Genomic DNA, 19,712 nt, shown 5'->3' with positions numbered 1-19,712 from the left:
AGATTAATTCAACTATATCATACCATTTGGGGCTTCCCTGGTGGCTCAGATGGTAAAGAATCTGCCTGCAATGCAGGCGACCTGGGTTTGATCTCTGGGTTGGGAAGATCCCCTGGAGAAGGGAATGGTAACCCCCTCAGTATTCTTGCCTGGAAAATCCCATGGACAGAGGAGCCTGGCAGGCTACCGTCCATGGGGTCACAAAGAGTCAGACAAAACTGATAGACTAAACACATGTACCATATCGTTTATCCAACTGCCATTCCAAGTACATGGAGTGTGGTCTCAAATGCCAAAATGTAATTATCCACACCTAACAACTGCTACACACCAGGAATGAATACCAATTTATCTAAGAATTTGTGAATATATTAAGGCCTGATAAAATTAAGTAATAGTTTTGACATCAGACATAACTTTGTTCATATTATTACTCCACTATATATTGACTATGTAACTTACATAATGACAGCAACTTAAATTTCAATTCTCTGTTTCCTTATCTACGAAGTCAGGTAGATTAACTGAGATCATATATATTGATAATATGATAAATGCTTACAATAGTGACTGGCATGTGGTAAATGCTAATCAAAGAATTGGCTTTTATATATTTTACCTTTCAAAATCCTATTACTGGCAACGGCTGAATAATATTTCATTGTATCATATAAATCAGCCACTAAAAGGAACAAAATAGGGTCATTTGTAGAGACATGGATGGACCTAGAGACTGTCATACAGAGTGTGAAGTAAGTCAGAAAGAGAAAAGCAAATATGATACATCAATGCATATATATAGCATCTAGAACATGGCACAGGTAAACTTATTTCTAAGGCAGGAATAGAGGCACAGACATAAAGAACAGACATGTGGACACAGGGGAAGGGGAGGGTGGGCCAAACTGGGAGATTAAGATGGATACATGTACACTACCATGTGTAAAACAGAGAGCTAATGGGGACCTGTTATAAAACACAGGAACTTTAGTTAGCTTAGTGCTCTGTGATGACCTAGAGGGGTGGGATGGAGTAGGACTGTGGGAGGGAGATTCAAGAGGAAGGGGATATATATACACATATAGCTCACTCATTTAACTGTATGGCAGAAACGAATACAACATTATAAAGCAATTATATTCCAAATTTAAAAACCCTATTACTTTCAACTTGGGCCTTCCTTGATTTTTTTTTTTTAGTATTTAACATAATTTTAATCTAAAACACCACAACTACCAAAGCTATAGATAATTTTTAATTATCTATAAATTTTAATTATCTATAAATTTTAATTATCCACATAAAACTCAGCAGATTAAATCTATATTCACTATATACCTAGTTCTAAAATTTTTCTTACATAAAAAAGTCAAGCAAAACCACAGTCTATGACAATCAACATTCAAATTTGGATACTAGACGTGATTTTTAATTGTGTTTTAAGATCAGATAGAAATAGAAACCTTAGATATTTCATTTATCTAAACACTTATTCATTAGTATATATTGAGTGCCTACCATGTGCCAGCTGACACATAAGGTACTAGAGATACAAAGATAAATATCTTCCAATCGAGTGGGAAAAGGGCATATAATCAAAAACGTCATAAAGCAAGTAAGTGCTATGACAAACAGACACAGAGGGACGTGCACAGGAGCCCTTATAAAACACGCTCCACCTGATCTGGTGACACTGGTAATTATGCTAAGTATTCAAAATATTCTGGTAGTCACGTATGGATGTGAGAGTTGGATCATAAAGAAGGCTGAGTGCCAAATAATTAATGCTTTCAAACTGTGGTTTTCAAGAAGACTCTTGAAGGTCCCCTGGAATGCAAGGAGATCAAACAATTCAATCCTAAAGTAAATAAACCCTGACTATTCATTGCAAGGACTGATGCTGAAGCTGACGCTCCAATACTTTGGCCATCAGATGCAATGAGTCGACTCATTAGAAAATTGACCTGATGCTGAGAAAGAGTGAAGGCAAGAGGAGAAGGGGACGACAGAGGATGAGATGTCTAGATGGATCACTGACTCAATGGACATGAGTTTGAGCAAGTTCTGGGAGATGGTGAAAGATAGGGAAGCCTGGTGTGCGGCAGTCCAAGGGGTTGCCAAGAGTTGGACACAAGTGATCAACTGAACAATAATTCAAAGATGAATGTTTCCCGTGGTAGAAAAAGAAAGAGGAAGAACAAGCAGCATATACAAAGATGTGAATGGGGCAAGCATTAAATCTGACTGAAATGAGGGTGGGGTAGGGGCCAGATAAGAGGGGAGCTGCTGATGTTGTTCAGTCACTAAGTCTTGTCCAACACTTTGCAACCCCATGGACTGAAGCCTTCCAGGCTCCTCTGTCCTTCACTATTTCGAGGAGTTTGCTCAGATTCATTTCTACTGAGTCACTAATGTTATCGTCTCTAACCCTCTGCATCCTCTTCTGCTTTTGCTTTCAAACTTTCCAGCATCAGAGTCTTTTCCAGTGAGTCGGCTCTTTGTATCAGGTGGTCAAAGTATTGGAGCTTCAGCTTTAGCAACAGGGGAGAGTCATAACAAAATCTGAAATTTGACAGATAGGGTCCAGACTAGAAAAGGCTATGCAAGCCACACTAAGGAGCTTGTATTTCACCTGGAGGAAACACTGCAGGAAAATAATATAGTCAGCTTTGTATATTAACAAGGACAAATTGGTAGCAGTGTGTAGAACTGATTTGCAGGTGGTGAAAATGAAGGAACTAGATAATGTAAGGGGATGCTGCATAAATCCAGATAAGAAAGGAATACTAACCTTGTACTTCTCAACCTGGATTATTAGTAATCTCCACTAACAAGGCATGGCAGGGAGTGTCCACAGCCTCAGTACAAATACAGTCTACCTTCCTGGGGCAACAATTTCAATCAAAGATAGGTAATGTAAATTATGGTGTTTATATTAAGACAAAAATGGAGATGCTAATGAATGAAATGCAAATTATGAAGAAAATTTTAGTACTTCAAAGAAATCCTGTATGTGGGATTTGAAACTGTGCCTCAGGATTCCCTAGAGGTATGTTTTCCCTTTCTTCTCCTATTACAGTAACTTAAATGGAGAAAAAAAAAAAGGATTCACATGAAGACACTGACAGTGGGGATACAGGAGAATAAAAACATATCCTAAAAGTCTTTGGGGGTTAATTTCAATGGATTTGGCACCTAGTGGATGAGAGGTGTAGAAGGATTAGTGGGGCCAAAGCTGAACCCCAACTTCCTCTTCCGGTGGCTTTCTCAACAGTAGGGTGCCTGACTATAGGCCAGGACAGCAAAGGAGGAGCAGATCCCAGGCAACAATATCATCCCATTTGGAACATATTTAATAGAGTGTGGGACAACCAGTAAAGTTATCCTACAGATAACAGACACGCAAAAATTCAAGTCTGAAGCTCATGCAAGAAATCTGGTCTGGCTGGACCAAGAGATCTGAAAAGTATCAGCCAACAGACTGAACTGGAAGCCATGAATGCTAATGAACTAATCCTGAGCTAAAGAAATCCCACGGTAGAGCCCTACATAACAAATCAATAGCACATTTAAAGGAAGAAAGAGGAAGAGGAGCCCAAACAGAAATTCAAGAGGGATCAGTCAGGAGGGGCAAGAGAAAGCAGTATGCTGAAAGCCAAGAGAAGAGAGATGTGAGTCCATACCTTCTTGTCTGCAGAAGAAAATATACAACAATAACAAGAATACATATATGTGTATGTGTGTGTATCCAGTGTGTAAAAATGTACCAAGAGACAGGTGTTTAAAGAGTACTTTTGATTTTAGAACTCATCCTACTTGAATTTTAAGTATAGCACCAGGTCATTATACTATAAAATGGGAACAAACAGCATTAATTAATTATTTTGAGAAATAATATAATGAAAGTGTATCTTCAAAAAAGAGATAAAACAGGACAGAAACAACAAAACTGAAATAGATTTACTGTAACTATGAAAATCAAGAAAAATGAGGCCTATCAGAAGAGGAAGAAGAAACAGAATAAACCTTACACTGACACTCACATTACAAGGTATTCTACTGGTAATGCCCACCAAAGTATGAAAATATTTTTCTAGAAGAGGAATATATCATATGCCTTCCTAGGAATCAGTATCAATTGAGAATATATTTACACTAAAGTGCTTTCTTAGGAAGAAAGAATTAGTTAACAATGGCAAATCTACATTAATGAAATTCTGAACGAATTTCTCAGGTAATGGATATAACAGCTTGTAAAATATTTGTCGATTAAGAACAGTCTTTAGGACGGTTTATAACGAATTTCTCTTAAATAACTTTGTCAAAACTGAAGCTTTGAATTAGGGAGCTGTGTTCCACCTCCAGTAGGTTTGGAAATCCAACAAAAGCGGCTATTGATGTGTGGTTCATCCTGCAACAAATTTTCTGACCTCTGAAAGCAAAACCAAATGATGACTCCCAGACAGGTGAAACACACGGCCAACCAAGGTAGTGACAGTTTGCTCCCAGCTCCTCCGCCTACTTGCGTGTGATATGCAGTACCCTAGCCTATTTCTCTGTACCATAGCTTTTTCTTCTGTAACTTAAGCTTTTAGCACCCCCTTCCCTGAGATTTTCCAAGAACTTGAATCATGAAGCATTATACAAATAAAAGAAATGTAATTAATAATCACTGAAAATACTTTCATTATAATGGACTCTATTACACAGACAAAGAGTCTCATCTTCTTTCACTACTATGAGATGAACAAACTACTGTAACTAGATGCTGGATTAATCAGGGAGATCAAGTTGAAATTCTGGGTTGCTCTTTAGAAATTATTTAAATTACCTATGAACTATTAACACACATAAAATTAAAAATTAAATTACATGCAAAAAGCACCTGAACCACTCTAATCATAGTACACAGAGCATATACCTTGATATTGTCAATAAAAAATTACACTTTTTTAAGTCATATAAAATAATAAATTCTATCCCAAATGCCTGTGGTTTTATGAACTGAGCAATCAATATTTTGATCTTTTTTTATCCAGTTTCTGAACAGGTCATTTCTACTCTGAAATATGATTTTAGAGAATTTTTTTATCATTGTAAATATTTTCAGATAGTTTTAAAAAGTCATATTCTAATGCTAAGCTGTTTGAGTTGTGCGTGGTTCATGTAAAACCAATATTAGCAATTTAATCTAATTCAATAGTTTTACATTTCAGCCACAATTAACTCTAACTTGCTGCCTGTATTCTGTATGTTACAAAGGAGAGGAGATAGGATGTAGTTCAGAAGCTCTCTTCCCCACAACTGTCTTAAATACAGACTCAACTTCATATAAGCTCAGTAGTAATAAATATTTTAAGAGTTTACATTTGTAGAGTGTTTTACTACCAAAAAAATATTTCTTGTATATTTGAGCTCCATAACAACTTTATCAGCTAGACATCTTTATGACTATTTAAAAAATGAGCAAACTGAGGTTCAAGGCAGTGAAATAAGCTTTCTAAAATCTCATAGCTAATAAGTGCCAAAGCCAGATTTAATCCAGCAAAAGCTCTTAAATACAGTGTCTCTTCCACCATTATATAAAATATAAATTTAGGGTAGCATATAGTCTTTATCATTAGGGGAAAAAAGAAAACGTAAGTTATTCTTTAAAAATTTAGCATTCAGTAATCTGTGATACCTTAAATTTTCTGAATGTTAATACAGCTGTTTTATTCATAATAAAGATAAAAACAGGCTTTAAAGATTAGTAGGTAATTATTCATGTATCATCCCATCTACACTACAGTTTTAAAGATTTTAGTAAAACTATGCCTACTTAATTTTAAATGATGTCTTGTAAAAGGATTTTCTAAGCATTATTCATTTGTTTAAAGCTCAGATCTACAATGACAAACCCATCATCAATTCATTTTGATGAAAGGGTAATAATGAAAGCATTATTTTCTTTTTTTCACTGCAAGTCATTTGACCTGTTAAGTCAACTCTCAAATTTTCATTCATTATTTCTACAGGAAGGATTTTGCCAGCTCAAAATAGTATAAATCTTCATTTGTCAAATTTAAACTCTCCCTGTCCCAGTTGCTATCAAGGTTCATAGCTCTTATCCTTTAAAAACAGCAAAATATTGTCAAGTCATACAACCTCCCAACAGCCGCAGACGACCCCTGGAATCAATAATATTTGTAACTTGTAAGTGCACCGTTAAGGAGAACAGAAGGCAAGCGCTGTCCTCGTTAACCACACTGAGCAGTGATACTACAGCCAACTCCCTTGTGTGGTCCGTGATCAATTTTAATCTTCGGACCAAGAATAAAAGAATGCAGACTCCTGATTCTGGATTCATCTTGAAAGGAGGTTATAGATTTGTACTTCTGCAGTGGGAATGAAAGATTTAATTCAACTGGCATTCCAGGAAAGAATACATCTAAACTATCATTCCTCCTCATTACCCTCACTGCTTCCAGGGTCCCCTATTGACAAGCTAAATACTGAAAAATGTATACGCAATGGGTTAAAAAAGCAACATGTCCACAACATGTCTTTGTGGACATGTGATCAACTGACTACAAAAACAGACTTTATAGTGATTTGTTTCACTACTACATTTAAAGTGGAATCACTTTTTATATCTTGAATTTAATCATACTTTTGCACCATACTTCTTTGAGTGAAAATCTTTATGTTTAAGCAATTAAAGACTGCATCATTTACTAAAATTAGCATTTGAAAAAATAATTATTAACTGTTTCCAAATGCATATGTTCATGTACACTGTTGCATTTTTGGGAACTTTAAATTGCAAACTGATATGAATAAGTAAGGTACCACCAGTTTATTACTTTTATATCTTTATATCCATGTCTCTCTATATATAGTAACATAAATATGTATGATAATGCATTTACACAAAATGCAGAAACATTCTTATTCCTCTATAAAGATAATAAATAACACATTTTATTGTTAAACATAGAGCAAATATAAAGTGTTCTAGAAGTTTTCAGGAACAGTCAAGATAACTGTATTTGAAAAATCCCTAGTTACTATAGAATAGAATTTTCACTACATCAGATAAAAATTCCTATTCCATGTCATCACCACCATCGTTGCAGCAGTTTATGAGCATTCATGATGCATCATGTATTGCGCTAGACAAAAAACAAAAAAACCCAGAAAGGTGTTAAACAGGCAGAGCCAAAATTTTAATTTCCAACTCTGCTACCTTCCAGTTGTTGGATAATGAGCATATCAATTTACCATCTTTGCCACAGATCCCTCATCTGTAAAACAAATATGTGGTCATTAATAGCGATGAATTTAGTAAGGTTTTTATAATGAGAAAATGAGAGAATGTAGGAAAATACCGAAGTATGTGTGGTATGATATGGGCATAAAATAGTTGCTAGATATAATAAAATACATTCTAGTTCACTCATTCTTTCATTAATAAACTTCCAGTATGAGCTTGTTTATGTAACAAGGACTGTGTTAGGAAACAAGATGAGCAGAAGACTCGACAATCTGATGTTTGCAAGTTGCTTAATTTTTGGACATCAGCCTCCTTATTTACAAAATTAAGATATTAACATTTGTCTTGCAAGACTGCTGTATGGATCAAATGAAATGAATTATGCAAAGTGTCAATCATAACTCCAGCTACATAGAGGGGAAGGTCAATAAATACTTGTTGAATGAAGAAATAAAGAACTGGACAAATGGATGGATGGATAGACATATGTTATGCTTTAGGCAGAGAAGAATGAATCAGTCAGGCATCAGCTCAGAGCACACATTTATAAGTGAACTTAAAATATTTCTAACAAGGTTTTTACATGAAGTCCTGGCAATAAGCACATTTTTTCTGTTTCCTCCCATAGACAAATGAGCATTCAGTAAAAATGTGACTCAGATTCCTTTCACAGGAGCTACCTTTTCTCTATTTATAATGTTTCAGTTCACAGTTCAAAAGGCCCAAATTTGGGAGTGGTAGGTGTTGCTGCTGGTAAAGGACACACCTGCCAACCCAGGAGACTAAAAGACGTGTGTTTGGAAGCTCTTCTGGAAGAGGGCATGGCAACCGCCTGCAGTATTCCTGCCTGGAGAATCCCATGGAAAGAGGAGCCTGGAGGGCTACGGTCCACAGTGTCACAAAGAGTCGGACACAACTGAAGCAGCTTAGCACACACACACAGTCAACTGATACTCTAAAACAATAAAGCAGGGTATGGTGCTGGTTAACAGGGAGGAGTACTTTATTTTATTATTTGATTTTAAAATATTTAATGAAATCCATGACATTTTGAACAGCTAGAAAACTCTGAAAAGGAAACAAGAAAGCAGAAATAGGAATCATTTTGACATTTCTATTTTAAGAACAATGACTCCACCTCGGCCAACAGAAGTGAATTTTTGAAGTGAAATTTGGTAATGGAAAATTATATTTATCCTTCCACTTAAAATGAATATTAATCTTAGTTAAAACATTATTGATCTGAAAAGGATAGTAACATTTTAACCTGTAAGTGAGATTATCACTGTCTATCAGACCAGATCTGTTCCATTCATGCTCCAATCTGATCAGTTTTAATAAGCTGTTCTCTGAAAGTAATATTCTCCATGCTATATTAAAAGTATAAAGAGAAAGAATCCAGGGATGTACCAGCACCTTACATAGTAATGAAATATGAGGTTAACAGACCCAGTCAAGTGGTAAATAGAATGACAAGCGTAACTGCAGTTTGTTCAAATAAAAGACACCCAGATTCAGGTGGAGGGACATGTGACTCAGAGTCCAGATCTGGGAGTGATTGGCAAAGGGCAGAAAAGAGGGTGAGACACTGGTATTCAGTGAAAAATAAAGTACCACTTCTTGAAAACTGGTTTAGGAAAGCTTTGTGGAACTGAAAAATTCTATTTTTGGTATCTTAAGAGTAATGGAATGGGTGAATTTAACTCAGATGACCATTATATCTGCTACTGTGGGCAGGAATCCCTTAGGAGAAACGGAGTAGCCCTCAGAGTCAACAAGAGTCCGAAATGCAGTACCTGGATGCAATCTCAGAAACGACAGAAGGATCTCTGCTCGTTCTCAAGGCACACCATTCATTATCACAGTAATCAAAGTCTATGCCCCAACCAGTAACACTGAAGAAGCTGAAGTTGAATGGTTTATGAAGACCTACAAGACTTTCTAGAATGAACACCCAAAAAAGATGTGCCTTTCATTATAGGGGACTGGAATGCAAAAGTAGGAAGTCAAGAGCTACCTGGAGTAACAGGTAAATTTGGCCTTGGAGTATGGAATGAAGCAGGGCAAAGGCTAATAGAGTTTTGCCAAGAGAACACACTGGTCATAGCAAACACCCTCTTCCAACAACACAAGAGAAGACTCTACACATGGACATCACCAGAAGGTCAATACCTAAATCAGACTGATTATATTCTTTGCAGCCAAAAATGGAGAAGATCTATACAGTCAGCAAAAACAAGACCGTGAGCTGACTGTGGCTCAGATCATGAACTCCTTACTGCCAAATTCAGACTTAAATTGAAGAAAGTAGGGAAAACCACTAGACCATTCAGGTATGACCTAAATCAAATCCTTATGACTATACAGTGGAAGTGAGCAATAGATTTAAGGGACTAGATCTGATAGACAGAGTGCCTGATGAACTATGGACAGAAGTTCATGACATTGTACAGGAGACAGGGATCAAGACCATCCCCAAGAAAAAGAAATGCAAAAAAGCAAAATGGCTGTCTGAGGAGGCCTTACAAATAGCTGTGAAAAGAAGAGAAGCCAAAAGCAAAGGAGGAAAGGAAAGATCTACTCATTTGAATGCAGACATCCAAGGAATAGCAAGGAGAGATAAGAAAGCCTTTCTCAGTGATCAATGCAAAGAAATAAAGGAAAACAATAGAATGGGAAAGACTAGAGATCTCTTCAAGAAAATTAGAGATACCAAGGCAACATTTCATGCAAAGATGGGCTCGATAAAGGACAGAAATGGTATGGACCTAAAAGAAGCAGAAGATAATAAGATGAGGTGGCAAGAATACACAAGAAGAATTATAAAAAAAGATCTTTAAAACCCAGATAACATCGAAAACTATAAAACACTGATGAAAGAAATCAAAGAGGACACAAACAGATGGAGAAATATACCGTGTTCATGGATTGGAAGAGTCAATATTGTCAAAATGGCTATACTACCCAAAGCAATCTATAGATTCAATGCAATCCCTATCAAGCTACCAATGGTATTTTTCACAGAACTAGAACAAATAATCTCACAATTTGTATGGAAATACAAAAAACCTCGAATAGCCAAAGTAACCTTGAGAAAGAAGAATGGAACTGGAGGAATCAATCTGCCTGACTTCAGACTATACTACAAACCCACAGTCATCAAGACAGTATGGTACTGGCACAAAGACAGAAGTATAGATCAATGGAACAGAATAGAAAGCCCAGAGATAAATCCACGAACCTATGGTCACCTTATCTTCGACAAAGGAGGCAAGGATATACAATGGAAAAAAGACAACCTCTTTAACAAGTGGTGCTGGGAAAACTGGTCAACCACCTGTAAAAGAATGAAACTAGAACACTTTCTAACACCATACACAAAAATAAACTCAAAATGGATTAAAGATCTAAATGTAAGACCAGAAACTATCAAACTCCTAGAGGAGAACATAGGCAAAACACTCTCCGACATAAATCACAGCAGGATCCTCTATGACCCACATCCCAGAATTTTAGAAACAAAAGCAAAAATAAACAAATGGGACCTAATGAAACTTAAAAGCTTTTGTACAACAAAGGAAACTATAAGCAAGGTGAAAAGACAGCCCTCAGATTGGGAGAAAATAATAGCAAATGAAGCAACAGACAAAGGATTAATTTCAAAAATATACAAGCAACTCCTCCAGCTCAACTCCAGAAAAATAAATGACCCAATCAAAAAATGGGCCAAAGAACTAAACAGACATTTCTCCAAGGAAGACATACGGTTGGCTAAAAAACACATGAAAAGATGCTCAACATCACTCATTATCAGAGAAATGCAAATCAAAACCACAATGAGGTACCATTACACGCCAGTCAGGATGGCTGCTATCCAAAAGTCTACAAGCAATAAATGCTGGAGAGGGTGTGGAGAAAAGGGAACCCTCTTACACTGTTGGTGGGAATGCAAACTAGTACAGCCGCTATGGAAAACAGTGTGGAGATTTCTTAAAAAACTGGAAATAGAACTGCCATATGACCCAGCAATACCACTTCTAGGCATATACACCAAGGAAACCAGATCTGAAAGAGACACATGCACCCCAATGTTCATCGCAGCACTGTTTATAATTGCCAGGACATGGAAGCAACCTAGATGCCCATCAGCAGACGAATGGATGAGGAAGCTGTGGTACATATACACCATGGAATATTACTCAGCCGTTAAAAAGAATTCATTTGAATCAGTTCTAATGAGATGGGTGAAACTGGAGCCCATTATACAGAGCGAAGTAAGCCAGAAAGATAAAGACCATTACAGTATACTAACACATATATATGGAATTTAGAAAGATGGTAACGATAACCCTATATGCAAAAAAAGAAAAAGAGACTCAGATGTATAGAACAGACTTGTGGACTCTATGGGAGAACCCGGGGGTGGGATGTTTCAAGAGAACAGCATCGAAACATGTATATCTAGGGTGAAACAGATCACCAGCCCAGGTTGGATGCATGAGACAAGTGCTCAGGCCTGGTGCACTGGGAGGACCCAGAGGGATGGGGTGGATAAAACCCAGATAATCATGATGGTGTGATCACTCACCTAGAGCCAGACATCCTGGAATGCAAAGTCAAGTGGACCTTAGGAAGCATCACTACAAACAAAGCTAGTGAAGGTGATGAAACTCCAGTTGAGCTATTTCAAATCCTAAGAGATAATGCTGCGAAAGTGCTGCACTCAATATGTCAGCAAATTTGGAAAACTCAGTAGTGGTCAAAGAACTGGAAAAAGTCAGTTTTCATTCCAATCCCTAAGAAAGGCAATGCCAAAGAATGCTCAAGCCACCACACAATTGCATTCATCTCACACACTAGTAAAGTAATGCTCAAAATTCTCAAAGCCAGGCTTCAGCAATATGTGAACCATGAATTTCCAGATGTTCAAGCTGGTTTTAGAAAAGGCAGAGGAACCAGAGATCAAATTGCCAACATCCTCTGGATCATCAAAAAAGCAAGAGAATTCCAGAAAAACATCTACTTATGCTTTTTTGACTATGCCAAAGCCTTTGACTGTGTGGATCACAATAAACTGTGGAAAATTCTTCAAGAGATGGGAATACTAGACCACCTGACATGCCTCTTGAGAAACCTGTATGCAGGTCAGGAAGCTACAGTTAGAACTGGACATGGAACAACAGACTGGTTCCATATAGGAAAAGGAGTATGTCAAGGCTGTATATTGTTACCCTGCCTATTTAACTTATATGCAGAGTACATCATGAGAAAAACTGGGCTGGATGAATCACAAGCTGGAATCAAGATTCCCAGGAGAAATATCAATAACCTCAGATATGCAGATGACAACACCCTTATGGTAGACAGTGAGGAAGAACTAAAGAGCCTCTTGATGAAAGTGAAAGAGGAGAGTGAAAAAGTTGGCTTAAAGCTCAACATTCAGAAAACTAAGATCATGGCTTCCGGTCCCATCACTTCATAGCAAATAGATGGGAAACAGTGGAAACAGTGGCTGACTTTATTTTGGGGGGCTCTAAAATCACTGCAGATGGTGACTGCAGCCATGAAATTAAAAGACGCTTACTCCTTGGAAGGAAAGTTATGACCAACCTAGATAGCATATTAAAAAGCAGAGACATTACTTTGCCAACAAAGATCCGTCTAGTCAAGGCTATGGTTTTTCCAGTGGTCATGTATGGATTTGAGATTTGGACTATAAAGAAACCTGAGCATGGAAGAATTGATGCTTTTGAACTGCGGTGTTGGAGAAGACTCTTGAGAGTCCCTTGGACTGCAAGGGGATCCAACCAGTCCATCCTAAAGGAAATCAGTCCTAGGTGTTCATTGGAGGGACTGATGTTGAAGCTGAAACTCCAATACTTTGGCCACCTCATGCGAAGAGCTGACTCATTTGAAAAGATCCTGATGTTGGGAAAGATTGAAGTCAGGAGGAGAAGGGGATGACAGAGGATGAGATGGTTGGATGGCATAACTGACTCTTGGACATGGGTTTGGGTGGACTCTGGGAGTTGGTGATGAACGGGGAGACCTAGCATGCTGTGGTTCATGGGATCGCAAAGAGTCGGACACAACTGAGTGATTGAACTGAACTGAAATGAACTTAACTAAGAGTAATATACTGACAAAATTTGCTATAAATTGATTGCTGTAAATGCCAACTTATGTATAGAACCTTGAGGCCAATTCGCATTAACTGAAGATAGACTTTGCATATGTGTCTATATGTGTTTATAGTACATATTAGTAACATATATGCATGCAAACTTTCACAACTACAAGTACACAGGTAATTCCATATCTACTTATCTAGCTGTATATGTATGTTTTAGAAGTATTAGTTAATAACAAACATAGTATAGCTCTATCAAAAAGTAACACAATTAATTAACTTACCTGGTCCCCTCTAATGGTTTTGATAATCATTCGCAAGATTAAGCAGTTATAGATGCTTTGGGTAGAATAGCCTCTCTCCTTCCCTACTTTTATCTCTTAATCTTTCTATAGGGTAGACATCACCAAGAATCCATTGATTCACACTATCCAAGGTGGTTTAAGACACTCAGACCAATCAGGGATAAGATGTCCACCAGACCAGGTCACGTTTTAGCCAAACAACCAAGCCATCCATCATGAAGTCTTTCGTAGCCTATGCACCTCCTGATTGGCCCTGCCCATGCTCTGCTAGTTAATTAATATAAATAAATGTCACTCCTGGAATCTAGCAAAATTAAAGTGATCATGAGGATGAGAGGCCAGGAAATATTTTCTATGCTAACATGACAACAAAGTGGAATGAGATGGGGTAGGGGTCTGACAACAAAGAAATGAGGAGGCACAGAAATATTGTCCTTTTCCTCTATTCAAAATATAAACAAAATCTTAGAGTACATCTATTTTTCACTGACTTCTTAATCCCTCCTTCTCTCAAACAAAAGTAAATATTCCCAGAGATGTATTGTTAACATGACTTTCAAGCATTAATTTACAACTAGAAAAAGCATAATGTCAAATATTTAGAGTATATCCTGTTTCCACAGATCTCTCCTTAAAACCTGCAACAATAATATAGTAAATGACATTAAAAGTAGAAAGGGTTAAGAGACTAACTTAATCGTGTGTTGCATTTTTTAAATTCAGCATATTAATGCAATATGATATTGTCTCTGCGGAGTTCCATTTCACACGATAAAAGAAACAAGAAGCATCTGATCAATAAACAGAAAATCAAGTTACATATTCCCGCTAGGTTGCTCTAACAAGGATTAATCTCAGAAATGTTGGTGCATGCCTAATGTTGTGGCTTTTAATCCTCTCACACCAGTGGGTCTAAAATACTTGCTGTTAGCACTAATGTAAAAAGAATTAATACTTTGCATATGGCTATCCACTCCACTCAAATGAAGGGGTTAATGGTAAAAATAAGCCTTTAAAGATGTAAATGATTCCTCCCACGTGGCTGGAAAATAGCTCAAGTGTTTTTCATTTAAAATTATTAACATATAGAAACATTATTATCTCTGCAGTTAATATGCACCTCACTTAAAATCTCATGGTCTGCAAAAATTAAGGAAGGTAGCATCCTTAATGAAGTTATAAAACATATATCATTTATTAAGCAACAAATTATATCTTTAATTTTCACTTTAATATATCTTTAATTTAAGTTTTAATGATTATATGGAAAATGCTTTCCACAGCCCCAGGACAATTTATGTCATGGCAACAGAGTTTGTTTCGTCTACCCCCCACCTTCTGCCCACCCCCAGGGCTAAACAAGGTTGTAATTTACCTCAAGCTTCCTTTTTATGAGCAGGCACTTCTCTGAAATACTGAGAAAATCAAGGTCAAGACAACAATATATGAATGTGTTTCCATTAAGAGTCTAATTGTATCTAATTTTGACATTTTCTTACTGATTAACACAGACTATTAAATAACCCAGTGAATTTTATGAATCAAATTATCATAGCTGCCTTAAAATGTGATAAACGTTAAAGTCGAATTAGGCAGGTATTTTTCTTCCCTCTCTCCTTCTCCCCCTACTTTCTTCCTCCCCTTCCCTATATTCCCTCGTCCATTCAGTAAATATTTATTAAGTGGCCTTGATACGAGAGGCAATGTTCTCTTCTGAGAAGTTATATAAATTTGCTTTAAATTTAATATAAAGTCTACTTGCACAGTCAAAGCATAATTGCAGCTGTCAATAGTTGATAAAGTTTAAGTTTGCAAACTCTCTTTCAAAGGAAACTATTTTATGTCTTGATAATCCAAGGGGACAAACTCACTGTTCATTGTGCTCACAGAAATCAATCATACTTCTCTGAAAATAATTAAGAAAGAATAAGCATGTCATTAAAATCTTTAATAAATTCTTTATCATTGTTCATCCTCTAACACAATGCTCATCACCTGTTTCACATAAATGGTTAGGTAGTTTCAATCACAAAATGTTAGCATTTTGATACTATATCTAGGAGTTTTGATTTCTCATTGAATAACTTAAAGCAAGTATGTTTTTCACTGTGAAGCATATCAAGGTGAAGAATGAGTCAACTGAAGGAGAGATGACGTGATCCTCAAGGAAGCAGGGCAAAAGGAGAGGGCAGAGGAAAGCACACACTGATCGGTATGGTGAAACTTCCAAAACTCCTGCTACCAACACTGATTTGCCAATATGCATCAAAATCTGTTCATTTATTTAATATGCATTCAGAAATTAAAATTACAATTTAAAGACATTGGCTATCAATATAAACATATGCAACAAATAAACTCTAATTTATAAATGTTTAGGCCAAATGACAAAACGTGTGTGTGTGTGTGTGTGTGTGCACGCACGCACGTGCATGCTTGGTCCTGTCCAACTCTTTGTGGCCCAATGCATTGTAGCATGTAAGGTTCCTCTCTGCATGGGATTTTCCAGGCAAGAATACTGGAGGGGGTAGCCATTTCCTACATCAGAGGATCTTCCTGACTCAGGAAGGCAGGTTCTTTATCACTAGTGCCAGCAGATATAGCATATGTTATTTACAACACAGTGAGGTGATATCCTCCGTGAGTTTGACAGAGTAAAATCAAACATAGAAACTTCTTATAAGATCAGATAAAACTGAGATAAAGGTACTTCAAGGATGATTTTCTCTCAGAAGGAGCTTGAGTTGCTCAAAATTGCACAGTCAAATAAGTAACTAAGCTGGGGCCGGAAACCAATTACTTAATTCTCAAGTCACTTAATGTTCATTAACAATGAAAGCGTCATGGTTACACACAAAAAGAAATCACAAGTACATCTTCCCCACTCACCAAAACACACACTTTTCAATGTAATTTCTAAAATCATGTTGAAGTATGAAAATACACAATTACTTAATGTTACAGGTTGAAGAGACCCCATGTCCTCAGGTCTCACTGTCTCACTTTATTAATCAGTTCAGTTCAGTTCAGTCACTCGGTCGTGTCCAACCCTTTGTGACCCCACGAACTGCATGCCAGGCCTCCCTGTCCATCACCAACTCTCAGAGTCCACTCAAACCCATGTCCATTGAGCCGATGATGCCATCCAACCATCTTATCCTCTGTCATCTTCTCCTCTTGCCCTCATTCTTTCCCAGCATCAAGGTCTTTTCAAATGAGTCAGCTCTTTGCATCAGGTGGCCAAAGAATTGGAGTTTCAGCTTCAGCATCAGTCCTTCCAATGAACACCCAGGACTGATCTCTTTTAGGATGGACTGGTTGGATCTCCTTGCAGCCCAAGGGATTCTCAAGAGTCTTCTCCAACACCACAGTTCAAAAGCATCAGTTCTTCAGTGCTCAGCTTTCTTTACCACACCTGTGTGCATCGCAGCCACATTTTATTAGTAGTAGTAAAGAAATGAAGCCTACAAACTTTTAAATTATTTGGTACCAAAAGCTAGTTAAGGACAAAACTAAGACTTTGAGATCTTCTAATTCAAACATCCATGCTCTTTCCACAATCAGAGTTGCCCCTTATTTCTGCCATGTTTATTCTATAATGGTAGGCTTTCATTTAGAGCAGGATATGATCTATTTTTACCCCAACTTTCCTGAGGTATAGTTGACAAATAAAAATTGCATACATTTAAGGTGGTGCAAAGTTGGGAAAGGAGTACATCAAGACTATATATCATTACCCTGCTTATTTAACTTATATGCAGAGTACATCATGTGCAATGTCAGGAAAAATGAAGCACAAGCTAGAATCAAGATTATCAGGAGAAATATCAATAACCTCAGATATGCAGATGACACCACCCCATGGCAGAAAGCAAAGAGGAACTAAAAAGCCTCTTGAAAAAGGTGAAAGAGGAGAGTGAAAAGCTGGCTTAAAACTCAACAACTAAAAAATGAAGATCATGGCAGCTGGTTCCATCACTTCATGGCAAATAGACAGGGAAACAACTGAAACAGTGACACTTTGTTTTCTTGAGCTCCAAAATCACTGCAGATGGTGACTATAATCATGAATTAAAAGAGGCTTGCTCCTGGGAAGAAAAGCTATGACAAACTTAGTGAATTAAAAAGCAGAGACATTACTTTGCTAACAAGGGTCCATAAAGTCAAAGCTATGGTTTTCCAGTAGTCATATACAGAGTGAGTTGGACCATAAAGAAGGCTGAGCACCAAAGAATTGACGCTTTCGAACTTTGGTGTTGGTGAACAGTCTTGAGAGTCTCTTGGACTGCAAGGAGATCAAAGCAGTCAATCCTAAAGGAAATCAATCCTGAATATTCATTGGAAGGACTGATGCTGAAGTTCTAATATTTTGACCATGTGATGCAAATGGCCGACTCATTAGAAAAGACCCTGATGTTGGGTAAGATTGAAGGAAGGAAGAGAAGGGGAAGACAGAGGACAAGATGTTTGGAATGGCATCACAGACCCAATGGACCTGAATTTGAGCAAGCTCAGGGAGATGGTGAGGAGAGGGAAGCCTGACATGCTGCTGTCCATGGGGTCGCTAAGAGTCTGACACGACTGAGCAGCTGACTAACAACCAAGGTATTATTATTGTTGTTCAGACACTAAGTCACGTCCTCCTCTTTGCAACCCCATGGACTGTAGCACACCTGCCCATGCAGGGGACAAGGATTCAATCCCTGGGTCAGGAAGATCCCCTGAAGAAGGAAATGGCAACCCAATCCAGTGTTCTTGCCTGGGAAAATCCCAAGGACAGAGGAGCTGGTGGGCTACAATCCATGGGGTTGCAAAGAATCAGACATGATTTAACAACTATACAACAAGCTGTGTTCAAATATTTAAGCTGTATAACTGGCTCCGAGGGTAAAGTATTTGCCCGCAATGCAAGAGACCCGAGTTTAATCCCTGGGTTGGGAAGATCCCTTGGAGAAGGGCATAGCGACCCTCTCCAGTATTCTTGCCTGGAAAATTCCATGGAGAGAGGAGATTGGCAGGCTACAGATCACTCATAGAGTCAGACACAACTGAGCAACTAACACTTTCACTACTTTTAATGTGATAATTTAATGCACATACGGAATGAAAAGATTATTATTACCAAATTAACTCATCTCTCATCTCACATAGTTTGTGTGTGGTGGGGGAGTACTTGAGATGTACTCTCTCAGCAAATTTCAAGTATAAAATACAGAATTGATGACTATAGTCACTGTGCTCTACATTAGAAATCCCAGAACTTATTTATTATTTAATCTATACTGAAAGCATGTACCCTTTGACCAATATTTCCCCATATTCCCTACCCCTCAGTCTGTGGCATTCACCATTCGACTCTCAGGTGCTCTGAGTCTGACTTATTTAGGGTTTCAAACATAAGAATCATTCAGTGTTTGTCTTTCTTGACTGACTTAACTTCACTTAGTTTGATGTCCTTCAGATTATCATTGTTTCACACATGGAAGAATTTCTTTTTTTTCTTTTTTTTTCTTTTTTACTGGTGAATGCTATTTCATTGTATGTGTATTTGTAATAGTTTATGTATATATTTACCTACCCACACACACACACACATATATTCAAGTGAATAAAGACTCCCACAAAGACTGAGCTAGAACTGTGTTTGAGTGTCTCCTGCGGAGGTATGGGTCAGCAGTGGCTCTCGGTACAGCAGACCTCACCATGGCACACGCTCTCTCAGAGTAGGTCACCGTTAACCTCACCTTAGAGCTGCCAGAACTTACACAGGACTAGGGAAACAGACACTTGGAGGGCACGAACAAAACCTTGTGTGCACCAGGACCCAGGAGAAAGGAGCAGGGACCCCACAAGACACTGACCCAGACTTGACCGTGACTGTCCATGAGTCTCTGGCAAAGGCCTAGGTCAGCACTGGCCTGCTGAAGGGTTGAGAAGGAGGCTGCCATTATCTTCATTACCCCCCACTATAGTTTGGCCTCAGGTCAAACAATAGGGAGAGAACACAGCCCCAGGCATCAAA

General features: G+C 37.8%; 1 protein-coding gene across 3 annotated transcripts in view; it reads right to left on the bottom strand.

The window, feature by feature from the left end:
• The window catches only part of DPYD (dihydropyrimidine dehydrogenase), a 904,243-nt gene that overhangs the window by 535,842 nt on the left and 348,689 nt on the right, over positions 1-19,712 (bottom strand). The window contains exon 9 of one of the 3 annotated variants that reach the window (XM_070467755.1): positions 620-682. The exons of 1 other annotated variant lie outside the window; for it this stretch is intronic. In XM_070467755.1, coding sequence (XP_070323856.1) covers positions 620-682 — 63 coding nt within the window. Of the gene's footprint in view, positions 1-619; positions 683-15,623; positions 17,106-19,712 lie in introns of those variants that run through there. One more of the 3 variants, XM_070467758.1, reaches the window with a different exon arrangement.

Source organism: Odocoileus virginianus, chromosome 5, assembly GCF_023699985.2.
Source record: "Odocoileus virginianus isolate 20LAN1187 ecotype Illinois chromosome 5, Ovbor_1.2, whole genome shotgun sequence".
Lineage (NCBI taxonomy): Eukaryota > Metazoa > Chordata > Mammalia > Artiodactyla > Cervidae > Odocoileus > Odocoileus virginianus.
This window is presented reverse-complemented; position numbering and strand designations above follow the sequence as displayed.